Here is a 16,046-nt window from a genome sequence, read left to right as displayed (position 1 = left end):
ATCAAGGTGTGGAACACAGGGCATGGAGGCCACAGAGGCAGTTCCTACCCTGTTACAGTACTCCCCATAAATGGAATGTCATGTTATCACATATATATTTACAGACAAGTCACTGGTAAATAAACACGGGTCAGCAATGACCCTAGCATACATGGCGGCGCCTCATCTGTATAAGGGGGGCACCCAACAGTCATCTGTTTGAGGGAGGGCATCCACGACTGTTGGGCGCCCCTCATACAGATAATCGTTGTGTGCCCTTACCCCCTCATACAGACAACCGTTGGGTGTCCTTCCTCATACAGACAACCATTGAGTGCCCTCCCTCATACAGCTGACCGTTGGGCACCTCCTCATCTGTATGGGCACCTATCCCCCCTCATACAGATGATCGTTTGGCACCCCCTTCATACAGATGACCGTCGGGCGCCCCTCCTTATACATATGACCATTGGACGCCCTTCCCCCTCATACAGACGACCCGTTGGGTACCCCCCTCATACAGGCGACCATTGGGTGCCCCCCTTATACATATAACCGTTGGGCGGCCCCCTTATACAGATGATTGTTGAGCGCCCCTCCTCATACAAATGATTGTTGGGTGCCCCTCCCGCCTCATACAGATGACCGTTGGGCGCCCCTCCTCATACAGATGATCTTTGGGTGCCTTTCCCACCTCGGGTGCCCCTCCCGCCTCATACAGATGACCATTTGGCACCCCTCCTTATACAGATGATCTTTGGGTGCCTCTCCCACCTCATACGGATGACCGTTGGGTGCCCCCTCATGCAGTCGACGGTTGGGTGCCCCCCTTATACAGATGACCGTTGAGCGCCCCTCATATAGATGATCGTTGGGTGCCCTCCCTCATACAGGCAACCATTGGGTGCCCTCCCTCATACAGCTGACCGTTGGGTGCCCCCACTTCATACAGATGACTGATGGATGCCCCTCATCATACAGATGGCCGTTGGGTGCTCCTCCCCCTCATACAAATGACCGTTGGGTGCCCCCCTTCTACAGATGACCATTGCGCGTCCCCCCATACAGACGCCCATTCGGTACCCCCATACAGACAACCGTTGGGCGCCCTTCCTCACACATAAGACCGTTGGGTGCACCTCCCCCCTCATACAGACGACCGTTGGGTGCCCCCCTCAGACAGACGACCGTTGGGCGGGCCCTTCATACAGTCGACTGTTTGGCGCCCCCCTTATATACATGATCGTTGGGTGCCCCTCTCATACAGACAGCAGTTGGATGCCCCCCCATACAGATGACCGTTGGGCGCCCCCATACAGACGATCATTGGTGAAGAATGCCATCCTCCTTGTTGCTTGCCTTTACATGCTGCAGTCGAAAACAGAGAAACTGTATCATCAGTGAGATGTATGATGATTACTACGAGGTCGCCTCTGATACTCGAGCAGGCGTATTTTCTTGCTGGGGGTGTTTATTACAGTCCCATAGTCAATATTTGCTCATCTACAGATCCGTCATTCTCACAATCCCTCCATCCTCTCATTATATTCGCCGCCTCATTTACATGTCAATTAAATTTGAAATCTCTCCATTTGTCAGCAATTCCTGGTCCTGACCACAGTGATGCGAGGCAGGCCTGTCCGGGATTTCTCACCATGCCTATCCTCCTCATTAAAAATAAACCCATGCACTTGTAATAATACACACCGGCTCCGCGCTACCCGCGGCTATTGCAGGATGTGTGTCTGACATGGTATTTAAAAAGAAGCAAGCTGTCACCAGTGTCACACGCAGGTGTTAACACAAGGGGAACCGAATGTGCAGAGCATTATCGGCAGTGGTCCTGATCACTGACGAGGACGAGAGTTTCACAGACCAGATTCTGAGCCTCAACAAAACAAAGTCTCAATTATCTTCAATGGCGCAGGAATGTAGATGTCTTCAAGTGTTTTAAAAGTTATGCACAATGAAAAGCGTAAAGTTTGCAGTAGAAGAAGAGCATCCAGTGCTCCCAATTTTGAAGGGAACAACCTGGTCTTGTTCTTGCTTGTTCATCGTGCAGAATTTTCTTTGCACCCTACAATTTTCCAATTTTCATTAAAATTGCACTGGTATTTAAAAATAAAACTAAACATAAAATAAAAAGGCATATATATATATGTACATGTGTGTATATATAATATATATTTATTGTATATGTGTATAAGTATGCTTCTCTATTTTTATTTTCATTTTTTAAATTGTGCTTTTTAATGGTGGAACTACCTCTTTAACACTGTATCAAAAGGATCACTAGTCCAAGTGCAATAATTGATATTATATGTATGTGTGTGTGTATATATATATATATATATATACACACACACACACACACCTCTGGCAAAAATTAAGAGACCACAGACCACCACATCAAAACCCTGTCATGGGCAGCCCATTCTCCAGACCTGAACCCCATTGAAAACCTCTGGAATGTAATCAAGAGGATGATGGATAGTCACAAGCCATCTAACAAAGAAGAACTGCTTACATTTTTGCTCCAGAAGCAGTGTGAAAGACTGGTGGAAAGCATGCCAAGACGCATGAAAGCTGTGATTAAAAATCCTGGTTATTCCACAAATATTGATTTCTGAACTCTTCCTGAGTTAAAAAAACATTAGTATTGTTGTTTCTAAATGATTATGAACTTTATTAGCATTATTTGAGGTCTCAAAGCACTGTTTTTGTTTTGTTTTTTTACTTTGAACATTTTTCTTTGTCAGAAAAAAATACAAAATTTATTGTTTGGAAATTTGGAGACATGTTGTCAGAAGTTTATAGACTAAAAGAACAATTTACATTTTACTGAAAAATATACCTATAAAGAGAAAAATTAGACAAACTGAACATTTGAAAGTGGTCTCTTAATTTTTGCAAGAGCTGTATGTCACAACTTTGCAGTTCTCACAAAGGACCGTAATTTTGCTCCTAGGAAGCCCTAGATTGCACCCATAAAGTATGACGCCAACAAAAGTGCCCCACAAACACTGTATGATACCCTCACAGTGAATTCCACTACAGTACCCTCCACATGTGCGGTATGATGACCCTACTGTACCTCACCTCATCTCCTATGGCAAATTATGGTGACCCCAACACAGTATGATCCCAAAACAGTAACCTCCACACAGTCATTCAGTATAATTGCCCTACACCTCATCACACAGTGTTATGGCCCCCACACGGCCCTCTACACAGTATGATGCACGCAAACTTTCACACTGTGTAATTGCTTGCATACAATATAATAGCACCCACATAGCCATCTATAAAGTATAAAGGCTCTCACATAGCCCTCCATATAGTATAATGAGGCCCATAGTCCTCCATATACTATAATTTACCCCATAATCCTCAATACAGTATTATGCACTCGTCATAGTCCTCCATACAATATCATGCACCCCATAGTGCTCCATATAATATGATGCATTTCCCATAGTCCTCCATACAGTATATTGCACCCCATAGTCCTTCATACAGTATAATGCACTCCATAGTCCTCCACATAGTATAATGCATTCCCCATAGTCATCCATATAGTATAACACTCCTCATAGTACTCCATGCACTAAAATACACTACACATAGTCTTCCATACAGTATAATGCACTACACATAGTCCTCCATACAGTATAATGCAACCCATGGTCCTCCATCCACTATAATGCACTCCTCATAGTCTTCCATACAATGTTATAGCCACTACAATGTACTTACTGATTTAAAAAAAAATAAATACAATACTCGCCTCTCCTCCTCCGTTCCCCCCTGCTCTGGTCTCTGTAGCTAGCATTCTGAAGTGCCGCACATCTCAGCGCAGTGGGTGCCATGTGGTGACATCATCATGCCCGCTGCACTCAGATGTCAGAGACAATGAGATTTCTGTCATTAGAACCTATTTTTTTTCATTTAGCTTGCAAACGTTTTCCAGTTGTAAGATATGTGGACTTTCCATGGTTTATCGGGATACATATCTAAAAGCATTTACCTTTAGGAATGTTTGTATGCGTGAGGCGAGAACATGGGACGTTGCTAACTGTCTTCTCCTGTCTTCTCAGCGTTGTGAAGCCCACACGCCACTATACTGTCTTCCTCTCTGAAGATTCCTCCGATGATGAGTTCCTGCAGGAGGAGGATCCTGTCTCTGCCTTCTCTGAAAACTTTATCTTCTCTGCTCCCTTTGAATGGTCTCTGTCTTTCTTTTCTATCAATAACACAATTTTCCCTCTGCAGTAAATCAGCCTGTAGAATCAATCTTAGAAGAATCTTTGAGATGGGTCATCAATATGCACTTGGTTGGGTCCAACACCTCAATTACTCAGTTATTTTCAGCGATGTAAATAGTAAAGTGATCAGACCCGGAACAGCACAGCTCCGTTCACTGTGTAGTGGCCATTCTTGGGTATGCGGCTCAGCTCCCATTCACTTCAATAGGAGCCGATCTGCAGCACCAGAGAACTGCACAGTGAACGGAGTTGTGGTATTTCAGCTTACACATCGTTGGAAACAGCTCATCGGGCAGGACTCAGCCTTGTCTAGCCAGCAAAATGTTTTCTTCCCTTTTGTATATTTTAATTTTTTTCAGTGAAATCTTTATTTTTGCTTTCAACTTGTCTTAGGCCTCAACAGTATCGAACGTTAAAGGAATCAGATCCTGATGGTGACGAGATCATCAGCCCAGAAAAGGAAAGCGATTCTGTCCTTGACCAGGAACCATCACATAAGGATATCCCCAATGTCAATCTGCTTGAAGATATCTTTAGTAATTTCAATGTGGAATCGCAACCAACTCTTATAAGTCAAGCCAAGAGTTTGGAAGACTTGAGAACTCCTAAGGAGGACCATGAAGACCATTTTACATTTGATTATCAGGTGAAATGTCATATGTTAATTTAAAAGAAAAGAGTAGAGGCTTTAATAAAGAGAATCTGTCAGCAGGTTTTTACTATGTAATCTGAAAGCACCATGATGTAGTGAAAGAGAGCCTGATTCCAGCGATGTGTCCCTTACTTAGATGTGTTTTGCTGTTTCAATACAATCAGTGTTTTATCTGCAGGAGATTACCACTACAGGACTAGGTGTCTCACGCCTCCTATACCAACAGCTTGACCACCACTGACTAGCAGGGCTCAGTCACTATAAAATGTACACAGAAAGCAGCCAATCAGTTGTGGGGGCTGGGTTATACACAGAAAGCAACCAATCAGTGGTGTGGGTTGGGTTATATACAAAAGCAGCCAATCAGTGGTGGGGGAGGGGTTATTACAAGGCTCATTATTTGAGCTCTGCTAGATCTGCAGCAGAGAAAACTGTGATTGTATCACAACTGCTCCACCTTGTAGGCCACGTGATTTATCGCTGGAATTGGGGTCTCATCAAGCTTTTGTCAGATGACATCGCAAAATCATGCTGACAGATTCCTTTTAATAGAAGTGCCGACTTAAGTAATGTCCAACCTATGGTAAGACGTAAATAATATATTGACGTGGCTTTTAAGGTTTCTAATTGTGGTCATTGAATGGCAATTTTCAAAGTGGAAAATGTCTTGAAGATGAGAATCCTGGTCATGAGTTGGACACATGACCAAAGTACAAAAATCCAAAGCACCGTAATTATTTCTTTGAAGTATTCTGCATCGATCACATCATATATCAGGCCAGGTGACATGATCAATAAAAAAGATACTTCTGAGGGATAAATCTGGTGCTTTGTATTTTTCTACATGAGTCAGCAGTTTAGTTGAGAGCAGCCCTAAACCAAGCATGGAATAGTAGAAGTGGAGCATTGGAATTCTACCATATATTCATAATTACATGACCAAGACAATTTTTTTTAGCCTTGAAAATAAATAATGGCAGCTAGCATAGATGATGAAAACCGTGAGGAATTAATGACCCAGTTGAAAAACATTTTATTTACCTGCAAAAAATATCTGTACACCAATTTTAATCTAATTTTGTTTGACAGAGAATGGATCTCACCGTACCAGAGAGAAATCGCTTGGTGCCACCAATGAAACACAACCACCCATACAATAAACTGTGGAGCATGGGGCAAGATGACATGGCAATACCTGACAAATATCTGCAGATTTCACCGGAGAAACATGCATCCCTTCCCGGTAGTGATACAAGTACTCCACAGAAGGAAATTACGTCTGTATCTGGAGATAGAGAGGGAACGTTGAGCAGCAGCCACGGAAATATCACTATCCCAAGACCACATGGCAGGAAAACGCCAGAGCTGGGAATCGTTCCTCCACCACCAGCGCCAAGAGTCTCTAAGCAGAAAAACGTTTTGGCAGTAGAATCCGGTATACTACAGCTCGGGGAGAACATCAGCTTTCCTTTGCAAAGTCTACAAGGACACTCAGTTTCGGATGGACACAGACAAATTTCTGATTCTAGTTCTATTGATTTGTTACAGCCTGTCAAAGTTTCTACTGAGATCTCTGTAAATGATGATATTCTCAGTCTTTTAGATCCATTAATAGTCGGTCAGGGTCAGAGCGACACCATGCCTCCTCTAGGAAGTGGTCTTCAGAGCTCTGAAGCACCACATTACTCCAGCACTCCATGTTTTACCTCTCTACAAAGTGATTTCGCTCCTGTCCCTTTCCCTCAGCAATTGGGATTTCCCACCCCACAGCCTGCATTTATACATTCACCACTTAATCCATTTATTCAAGCAATGCCGCAGGACCATGCCGTCTCCGTGATAGGCATCACGGCGAGACCATTTACTCCACCAGTCGTCTCTAACTCTCTTTTTTCAAGGTCTCTTTTCTATCACAGTCAGAGACGCCCAACTCCAGCCTTGTCAGGAAGTAGTCTACTAAGCCACGTTCCTTCTGGTCCTGCAGTCAATACATTAATGCAACAAGGTCAAACAAACTCCGAAACGCGACAAAACATTCCACCAGTCATGACCGGCTTATCTGGCCATAGAACTTTACCTATGACTCGGCCATCCGCCAAACCTCAAGACAACAAACCCAGGGAGTATCCAACCATCCCTCCTAGACCTTCAAAGATTTCCGACACTGTCCTTCTCCCTTCTAGACCAGGTCAACCCAAGGACCCTTTTGATGAGCTCCTCACCAAAACAAAAGAGGCAGTAATTCCAACTCCGGGAAAAGTAGAGCAGCTCCGAAAGCGATGGGAAACTTTTGAGTAGGATTTGAATTTTTAGGTTTTGGTCAAGGAGCAAGTTGTCCAGGTGTTGAAGAACGTTCTCATCTCATACGGAGAGATCTTTAAGATCAAATATTTGCTCACGGATTTCATACGTTTTGGAATTAAAGGCTTTAATCTCAATTGACTCATTATACTCTTTAGGTTTGGGTGACTATAAATTCTGATTTTCGTCTGCTTGACTACTTTTCAGTTGGAATTTGTCTTGATGTAGAACTACTGAATCCAGTGCTTTATCGTAAACTAAAAAAAAAAAAAAGCTTCTGATGCTGAACAGGCATCACAGTATGAGATCTGTCAAGGACTATACATTGACACTTTGCTTATCATGTTAATGCCCCACAGAGTCCCCGGGAAGTGCTGAATGATGTGTTAGCACACGTTATTACCATGTGCCGCAATTTATGAAGCAGCACAGTTTTTAGTCTTCTATAGCAAAATTTGATCATTGTGATAGCAAATGTGATCGTTGTGGTAAAAATACACAGTTTTGTAGAAAAGATTTGACAGCCACAAAGTATCAAAAATTGAATAGCTATGTAGCGGAATACCTGCACTCGTCATTAGCGGTTTCTGTGACTAAGTACACAACACCAGAACAAGATATTATAGTAGTCGCTACTCTACGTCCTCGACACATCTGTCATCCGAAAGTGGAATTAGACGTTTTATGTACCATGTCCCACTAATTGATGTTTTTTGGGGGTCATCAAAAATGACAGTATCTAGAACACGAATGTACTAGTCTCTAGTGTAGCTCGTACACTATATCTTCTACACGTACTAATTGATATTCTCCACTTGTGACACCAACAGACCATGTTTAGGTGACGTTATCCTTTTAGCTGAGCCATATAAAAATGAATTTAAGTTATTTAAGTGTTAATGTGCACAAGATATATATCTGCTCTGTATGTTGTTGGGTCTGTACACCACCGGTCATTCACTACACAATATATGACGCACTAGGTAGAGTAATTTCCTACACTGGGGTGATTTTTTTTTTTTCTTTTCTGATTTTTGTCTTGGATTCATCACTTATCAGACTAAACTTATGCAGTCAGTCTTGGCTATGGTCCCAAAATCAGGAAAGTAGTAACCCTTGCATGTCACCTCTATATGACTACAGTTCTTTATATGTTTGTTATGGTTTTTGGTTATGTTCTCGGCCGCCTCATTGGGTGACAGAGGAACCATAAGTTATTGAGCTGTCCCCTGGGGTTGACACTAAAAGATGACGTCTCCCCACCAGGCTACACCTTTGGAGCCGATACCCAGTTATTCAGTTTAGATTAGTGTCATTCGGAGGTGGAAATGTCTTTAGTCTTGATTAGGCAGTTTAGGAACTAACCTTTCTGTTATCTTTGCGTCTAGGGATGCAAACCTTAGCAGAGGGGTACTACAAGTGACAGTTGCTCGGGTAGTAACTTGAGGGATTGCTATTCTTTCTGCAGTACTGATATTAGCTTTCCCACCCCAGGGACAGCTGTAAGACCTCCCATAGTTCTTGCGTCCCCCAATGAAGTGACCCAGACATAAAGATTTTTGGTACTCCCCGTGAGAGAGGTTGACTTTGCTCTTCCTACAGGTTTTGCACTAATTGAATAACTAGGTATCAGCTGCCCCTGTGTAGCGGGTGGGAGTAGTCAGTTTTTTTTTTCTGAGATGTAATCTTAGTGTCAGCCTCAAGGTGGCAAAATATTAGCCCATGGTTCCTGTATCGTCCAATTAAGGATGCGAGAAAAAATATTTTACAGTGAGTACCGAAAATCTTTAAGTTTTTTTTAAATTTAATTTAAAAGTAATTTCTAAACTTTTGGACATTTTCGGGTTTTTTCTCATTGGTATGCAGTAAAGAGTAACAGGGAATTTTGTTTTTTGTATTTTTCAGTTGCCATATGCCTAGTCTGAAATGTTGAAAGTCGTTGGATTTTATTAGATTGAAGTTTAGTTTTTTTCCCCCACTCACTCTGTCATATAGCGTTACATTGCATATCTTTTTTTTTTTTTTTGCTTTTTGGAGCTTCACAGGGATATTTTGTGGGCATTGTGGCCTTTTATAACATGTTATCCTGCCATAGTGACAGCAGCGTAATTGCACCCAATGGTTGTGATGTCATGTAGAAATCTTGTGTAGATAATTTACTCTCGAAAATCCAGAAATTTCCAAACGGCAGTTGACAGACAGATAAGAAGACTGGTAAAGTACAAGACTTATTCCATATACTGGTAGTTGGGATTGTGCAGTGTGAATCCAGTGTCTTTGGTTTTCAGGAACCATCAATTGTGGTTTACTGGAAGATGAACTCCTTTGTCTTCGAGTCTGTGTAGTTTTCAGTTTATGTAAGCCCCATTGCTCAACCTGGTTCATAATAGAGATGCAAATAGATTTGCACAGTGGTAAACTTTAGCCGCCAGACTGGAGGCCCGCAAACCGCCTCCTACCTAGCGGCATCTGCTGCTCCTCTTTTGATTAGTTGCCCTGGATCGATGTCACATAGGCATCACTCAGCAACGATGACGTCACACAAGGCTGGATAATCAAAAGAAGAGCTGTGGATGACATCAGGCAGGAGGCGGTCCACAGGACTCCCATCTGGCAGCTATAGATTACTGCCACTGCCGCTGGAATGATTTCTGCAAATTGTTTCATTGCGTAGCAATATGTCTCTAGTTTCACACTTGTATAGAAAAACCACCTACAGGTTGACTACAGAAAAACACTATATACTCCCTAAGAGAACATATTTGGTCTTACCTGGCCTTCAGAGAGGATCGGGCCTTCTTAGGCAAAGTTCACACTTTATTTAACATTTGGCATTACTTTCAGTATTGATGTCTAGCCGCCATATGTACTTTATGGCAGAACTTTTTCTTTTCATACATCTGACTAATGGACATCTGTGGTCATATTCGCTGTGTACACAGATAATACAGTGTATACCGTATGTTCACATTTAGTAGATACACTACATACTTCCAGCCAACTTTTTGAAGCAAAGTGATAGGATTTTTGTCACCTAAGAACAGCATAATGTAGAGACAGAGACCCTGATTTCAACGCTGTGTCACTTACTGGGCTGCTTGCTGTAGTTTTGATAAAATCACAGTTTTATCATCAGGAGATTATCACCATAGGACTACTAAACCTGCTGCCATGTAGTCCTCCATATTCATGAGATCTGTATAACCCCACCACTGATTGACAGCTTTGCACAGTGTACACAGAAAATTACTAATCAGTGAAGAGGGCGGGTTTATACAAAGCTCAGCATTCAGAGAACTGCTAGATCTGCAGCATAGAAAGCAAGGATTTTATTAAAATGGCAGCAAGCCGCTCAGTAAGTGATACATCGCTAGAATCAGGGTCTCTGCGCATACATCATGATGTTTTCAGATGGGGTGGCAAAAACCTGGTTCCCTTTAAATAGTCTGTCAGTACAAAATGACTGTTCAAACCAAGCATAGCCACTTGGTGCACCCTTCCTATGGCGAAACAGTTTAGTGCACCTTTCCACCTCTTTATTCTCCCTCTCTGGGTATATGTGCACGTTCAGTAGTTGCATTTGCTTGTGTTTTTGATACGTTACCCCCCTCCCCAAGTAATTTGAATGGGTGAAAACCGCTAAAAAATGCTGAAAAAATTGACGTACTGTAGATTAAAATCTGCAAGGAAAAAACACAGCTGCCAGTGTGAGGAGGTTTAAAAAAAAAAATAAAAGTAAAAAAATAGGCAGCTTGTGCAAGAGATTTCAGAAATTTCATTCGCTTTGCTGCTGCTGTCCATTGCTGTGTTTTTTTTCCCGTGACAAAAACGTGTGTGAACAAGCCCTATTTGTACCCTTCTCTGGCTACTGTAAAGCCAGGAGCTGTTATTTGAGGTAGAGGAGGAAGTAGATAGATGAATAACTAATGGGAGAGTGCACAGAACTTTTCATCCACAACAGGGGTGTACCGAGAACCTGTGCTTGGTTTGAACAGTCAATTTGTGCTGACAGTCTCCTTTTAACAATTCTCAGCCAAACACTGTAAAAAAGTGATCAATTTCAATTGTTTGTGTAGTACAGTTCAGATTTTCTCCTGTGTAATACAAAATCCGAGTGCAGCAGAGTTTGTAGCAAAAATCCATCTGATTTTTTTCCCCAAATTCCAGCACATGGGAAGTACCCATACTGTGGGCATGCTACACATGCAGGATGAATTCACTGGACCTCGCTGCTATATATCCTTCCTTAGCTAATCTCTAAACCTGACATATCCCCAGATGTATGGTGCTGCATGAGAAACATTAAAAAAAGCATATATGTCCTCTGGATGCCTTGTCGGATTCCATCCAGCAGTTATCAGAGACCCATGGGCACAAAAGGAGTACTTTTCTAACTGGATGGCACAAGGTTCTATTGACTTAATATCTTGATGCTTGTACGTGTGATAAACAGAGTTCTTCCCAGCTCCCATCATCCCTGGTGATGCAGTACCGCCCCCGCGGAGCACTGACATCTGCAATTGGCTGCAGCTGTCAGGTGAGAAGAAGAAACACATCTAATAACACGCTCTTCTAGGCACCTGAATGCTGCAGCCACTCGCAGCATTTCTGTTGATATCCAGATCTCTGGAGCGGTCTGAGATGGATCCACGGGGCTACCAGAAGGTGGATATGTCTCCAGCTATTTTAAAAACATCCATGTCTTTAAAGGGATTGTCCATTTTTTAAAGATAATCTTTCATCAGAAAATAACCTGTTTAAATTAGGTTTTTGTGTTGCTTGTATTTGTAAAAAAAAAAAAAAAATTGACAAAATGTTTTTTTTTCATATCACAATCTTTATTCAAATACAAAATTATTAATCCTGAAATTTTCACACTGGCCACTGGGGCTTTTTTTTTTTAGACTCATAGGCGACCTCCATCTTTGGTCTTGCTGAAGGGTTGGGGTGGAGTGCGAGACCCCAGATTCATTAAAGTGAACCTGTCACTAGGAAGAATGTCTCCCATTCTGCAGGCCCCATGTTATAAGGCAGGGGAAGCGGAGTAGATTGATATATCGTTTGGAGAGAATCGATTCAGTATAACCTGTCTTTTAATCATTTAATCCGCTGCTCTTTCTGGAGTTTTTGGGTCTGGTGGGCAGTCATCTGTGTGCACCCAGAGAGAGCTGTCAGTCACTGATAGGACTGCCCACTGAACCCAAAACCCCAGACCTGATAACCTAGAATCCACCAATCACAACAGGCTGACCCTGCTTCCCCTTCTTTACACATGCTTAATGCAAAAGATAAGGTTGGGATAGATCTGACCATTCAGGCTATGTACATGTGTTGTTTGATGAAACAACATAAGTTAGTCTAAAAATGCCCCAGTGGCTAGTATGAGAATTGCAAGATTTTCTATATTTAATAAAGATTGTGATTTAGGGGGAAAAAAGGCAATTAACACAAAAACCTGATTTAAACAGTAACTCATTTTCTAATGATCGCTTTCCTTTAAGAAGACATCTATATAGCTGCTGCCTTATCAATTCCTTAGAGGACATATATATAGTTTCCACCATACTTAGCTGCCTATATGAAGACGGATAAGGGAATCATTTATTATTTTATTGTATGGTGCTTCCCATGATTGACCAAAAACATCTCCACCCCAGGATGCTAGAGACCATGATGAGCTTACATAGGTAATGTCCCAATGGTCAGCACTCTTGTCCCTTTTCATGACGTCTGCCACAATGACACTGCCTGTCCTTCTCTACGTTGTAGCATTCTGGTGTGATAGGTTACAGTCTTTGTATGTTACATTTACAATGTATTATGCTCCTCTGCTGCTTTCTCCCATCTCTGATTACTGTCTTTTGGGAGTGTGGAGCTTGAGGAATGCAATATAATTGACACCACCAGGTGCAAAGGCGGGATCACATTGAATGTACCACTCCGCCTGCTGGTCACGTAATGTTACTACAACTCTTACTTTATGGGTTTGTTTTTTTGTTTTTTGCTTGACGTATGATTATCAAGTGTTTTGTAATATAATGAGTGGCATTGAAATATTCAAGATAGTAAACTATTGTGTTTTCCGGCTGGGTGAGACTGGAATTATAGATTTCATCACAAGACCAGGAATATTACTCCAGTCTGTACTGGAATTATAGATTGTATATCCTGCTTGTTACATGAAACATGATCAGATGGATGCACTGTGTAATTATTACTGCACTACTACTTTACGACAAAGTGCTTTTCAAGTCGCCAGTGTTTTATGAAAAAGATGTATTACTTTCTGGAAGTCTGTTTTCTACTCACTTTAACGCCTCTTTTATATTGTTGCTGTTTTTCAACTTTTTCTCGTAGCAAAGCATTAAAGTGGACCTGTCCAATTATTCAGGATGAAGGTAATAAAGTTGCACAGGAGTGGTGGAAGGGTGAATGCTACTTTTTACCACTGTTTGTGTCCTCAAATAATTCTCAATAAAAAAATTAGGTCAGACCGCACCCGCAACAACCTTTCCAATTCTCAGTTGTTTCATCTGTCACAATATTCCAAGGTCCGCATGATCTAATGCAATAGTCTCCGAGCGGTGATTCTCCAGCAGCTTCAAAACTACAGGAGGGCTTAAGATTGTCCTAAAAGTGCCCATCCACCTAGCTAATTCCCTATAACCCTCCACCACAGACAAGCACAAGTCTTCTAAATGTATATCATCTCCCTTAAAGATGAAAATTTCACAGGCCTGATCCCTCTTCCCCTAGTCACGGAGAGTCACCAAATTCTCTTAGGATCTGCAGGTTTGGGAGACTTTGCGCTTATCTTTTATGTGGCACCTTGTGATGTACGTGGCTCTGGCAGACATCTTCCGGCTTCCACTGTTGGTTAATTTAAAAGAAACCACGGGCAGCGTGAATCAGAGTCTGCTGGCATGATTCCTGGCAGTCTCTGAAAAATCAGGAAAAAAAAATAGTATGACCATGACTGGAGACCAGACTAGTCCACCGCTGTCCCCAGCCAGCTTTTCCCAATGCCATTAGTGGTGGAATTCATTGACAGGTCTCTTGCTAACCACACACATGAGAGAGACCGGTGTGTCAACTAGAGCGGAGCAGGGAGTAGCCGGCCAAGAGCGGTGCTGGACTAGTTCAGTTTTTCCCAATGGTCTTTCACCTGATCTTCAAATATTTGGGCAGCATGACTTGAGTGACAGGTTCCCTTTAGATAGGACATTCTGTTAATATGGCCGATCATTTTATCGTTTCCATCCCAAAGATAAGTCTGGCAGCGGCTCTTTCATCCGAATGTGTATGTAAATAGTAAGATTGAAAAGTAGCAGCTGAAAGTGACATTAGATTGAACTCGTCAGCTGGTGGCCATCAGTGTTACTTGTTTCTATCCATTTTTCCATTTTCTCGGCTCCATCGATATATAGATTGGGGTAATGGAGGTTACAAGTCCACTTTAATCACCTGTACATTTGTTGCTACCCTCAGAACAGCAAATTCTCAGAGGCTACATATTCTGCATGAGACTTTCTGTACATTTCTAACCTATCCTAGTGTTTTGTTTTTAAAGATATATCTTTTATGTTGCTGTAGGCAAAGACAAGATAACTTGTTCGTTTTGCCAGGCTGTGAACGGGTTAAACATGCATTCTCTTTTGTTTTTCCTTTTTTTTACGGTCGTGCATGCACATTTCAGCGATGAGCGTGTTCGCTCTCTCACAAAAACAAGTATTTTTCTATCATTTATACCTTTTTATCCAGTGTGTAAACCACAAAAGTACAAAAAAATAAAATAAAAAGAATCAGTTTTTTTTTTCTTGACGCTCGGTGAATTAGTGTGCACTTTACAAAGCCGTGAAAATGAACTTGTGAAACTTACAGGAAAATAAATATCTACAGCCAGCTACCATCCCGCGTCCTTGTATCATTAATGTGGTTGCTGGCCGCTATATCGGTGCTTGTCATTCTGTGTATTATTTGTTGTCTTAACAGATCCTCCGTTATATGCAGGTTTCTTATTTTTATATCTGTAGAAGGGTCAGAACTTCTTTTTCCTGGTACAGAACTAGTTTGGTCCAAAAATATTCGGACAGTAATCTCATACAAGTGATTTCAGCTCTGCAGGCTGCTAATTTGGATGTAAAATGGAGCAGCTGAGATACAACTGAAGTGGAGACTTTCAAGGTTAATTAAAGGGGTTGAAGAAAAATATCCTGTGAAATGTTTAGGAATTGACATTTTTCTGCAAAGCCTCCTCATTTCAGGGGCTCAAAAGTAATAGAGCAAATTAACTTTTCCATAAATAAAATGTTCATTTTTAATACTTTGTAGAGAATCTTTTGCAGCAATGAGGGCCTGAAGTCTGGAAGCCATGGACGTCACCAAACGCTGGGTTTCCTCCATTGTGAGGCTTTGTCATGCTTTTACTGCAGTGACTTCACTTGTTGCTTCTCTGTGGGTTTTTCTGCCTTATGTTTTGTCTTCAGCCTGTGATATGCTGCTCGATGGGCTGAGATCTGGTGATTAATCCTGGTGATGAGTGGGCCATTTCAGAACATTGCACTTCTCCTGGATTGCTTTCGCAGTATGTTTTGGGTTATTGTCCATCTGTCCTGTGAAGCGCCATTCAATCAACCTCACTGCATTTGGTTGAATCTGAGCAGAAAGTATAGCCCTGTACTCTTCAGAATTCATCCGGCTGCTCCTGTCTTCAATCACATCATCAATAAACACTAATGACTCGGTGCCATTGGAAGCCATGCATGCCCCCGCCATCACACTGCCTCCACCATGTTTTACAGAGGATGTGCTGTGCTGTGCATCTTGAAATGTTCCAAGCCTTCTCCATA

General features: G+C 42.0%; 1 protein-coding gene across 3 annotated transcripts in view; it reads left to right on the top strand.

Annotated features, from left to right (window-relative positions):
* The window catches only part of DENND1A (DENN domain containing 1A), a 973,091-nt gene extending 957,988 nt beyond the window's left edge, over positions 1 to 15,103 (top strand). For 2 of the 3 annotated variants that reach the window (XM_073590695.1, XM_073590694.1), the window contains 2 exons: positions 4,638 to 4,890; positions 5,986 to 15,103. In XM_073590695.1, the coding sequence (XP_073446796.1) occupies positions 4,638 to 4,890; positions 5,986 to 7,194 (1,462 nt within the window). In that variant the 3' untranslated portion in view covers positions 7,195 to 15,103. Of the gene's footprint in view, positions 1 to 4,076; positions 4,206 to 4,637; positions 4,891 to 5,985 lie in introns of all 3 variants that reach the window. The other variant, XM_073590697.1, reaches the window with a different exon arrangement.
* The last annotated feature ends 943 nt before the right edge of the window (positions 15,104 to 16,046 follow it).

This window comes from Dendrobates tinctorius, unplaced genomic scaffold, assembly GCF_039654945.1.
Source record: "Dendrobates tinctorius isolate UK_male_01 unplaced genomic scaffold, ASM3965494v1 ptg000120l, whole genome shotgun sequence".
NCBI classification, from domain to species: Eukaryota; Metazoa; Chordata; class Amphibia; order Anura; family Dendrobatidae; genus Dendrobates; species Dendrobates tinctorius.
The sequence above is the reverse complement of the archived record's forward strand: the minus strand, read 5'-3'. Positions and strand labels throughout refer to the sequence as shown.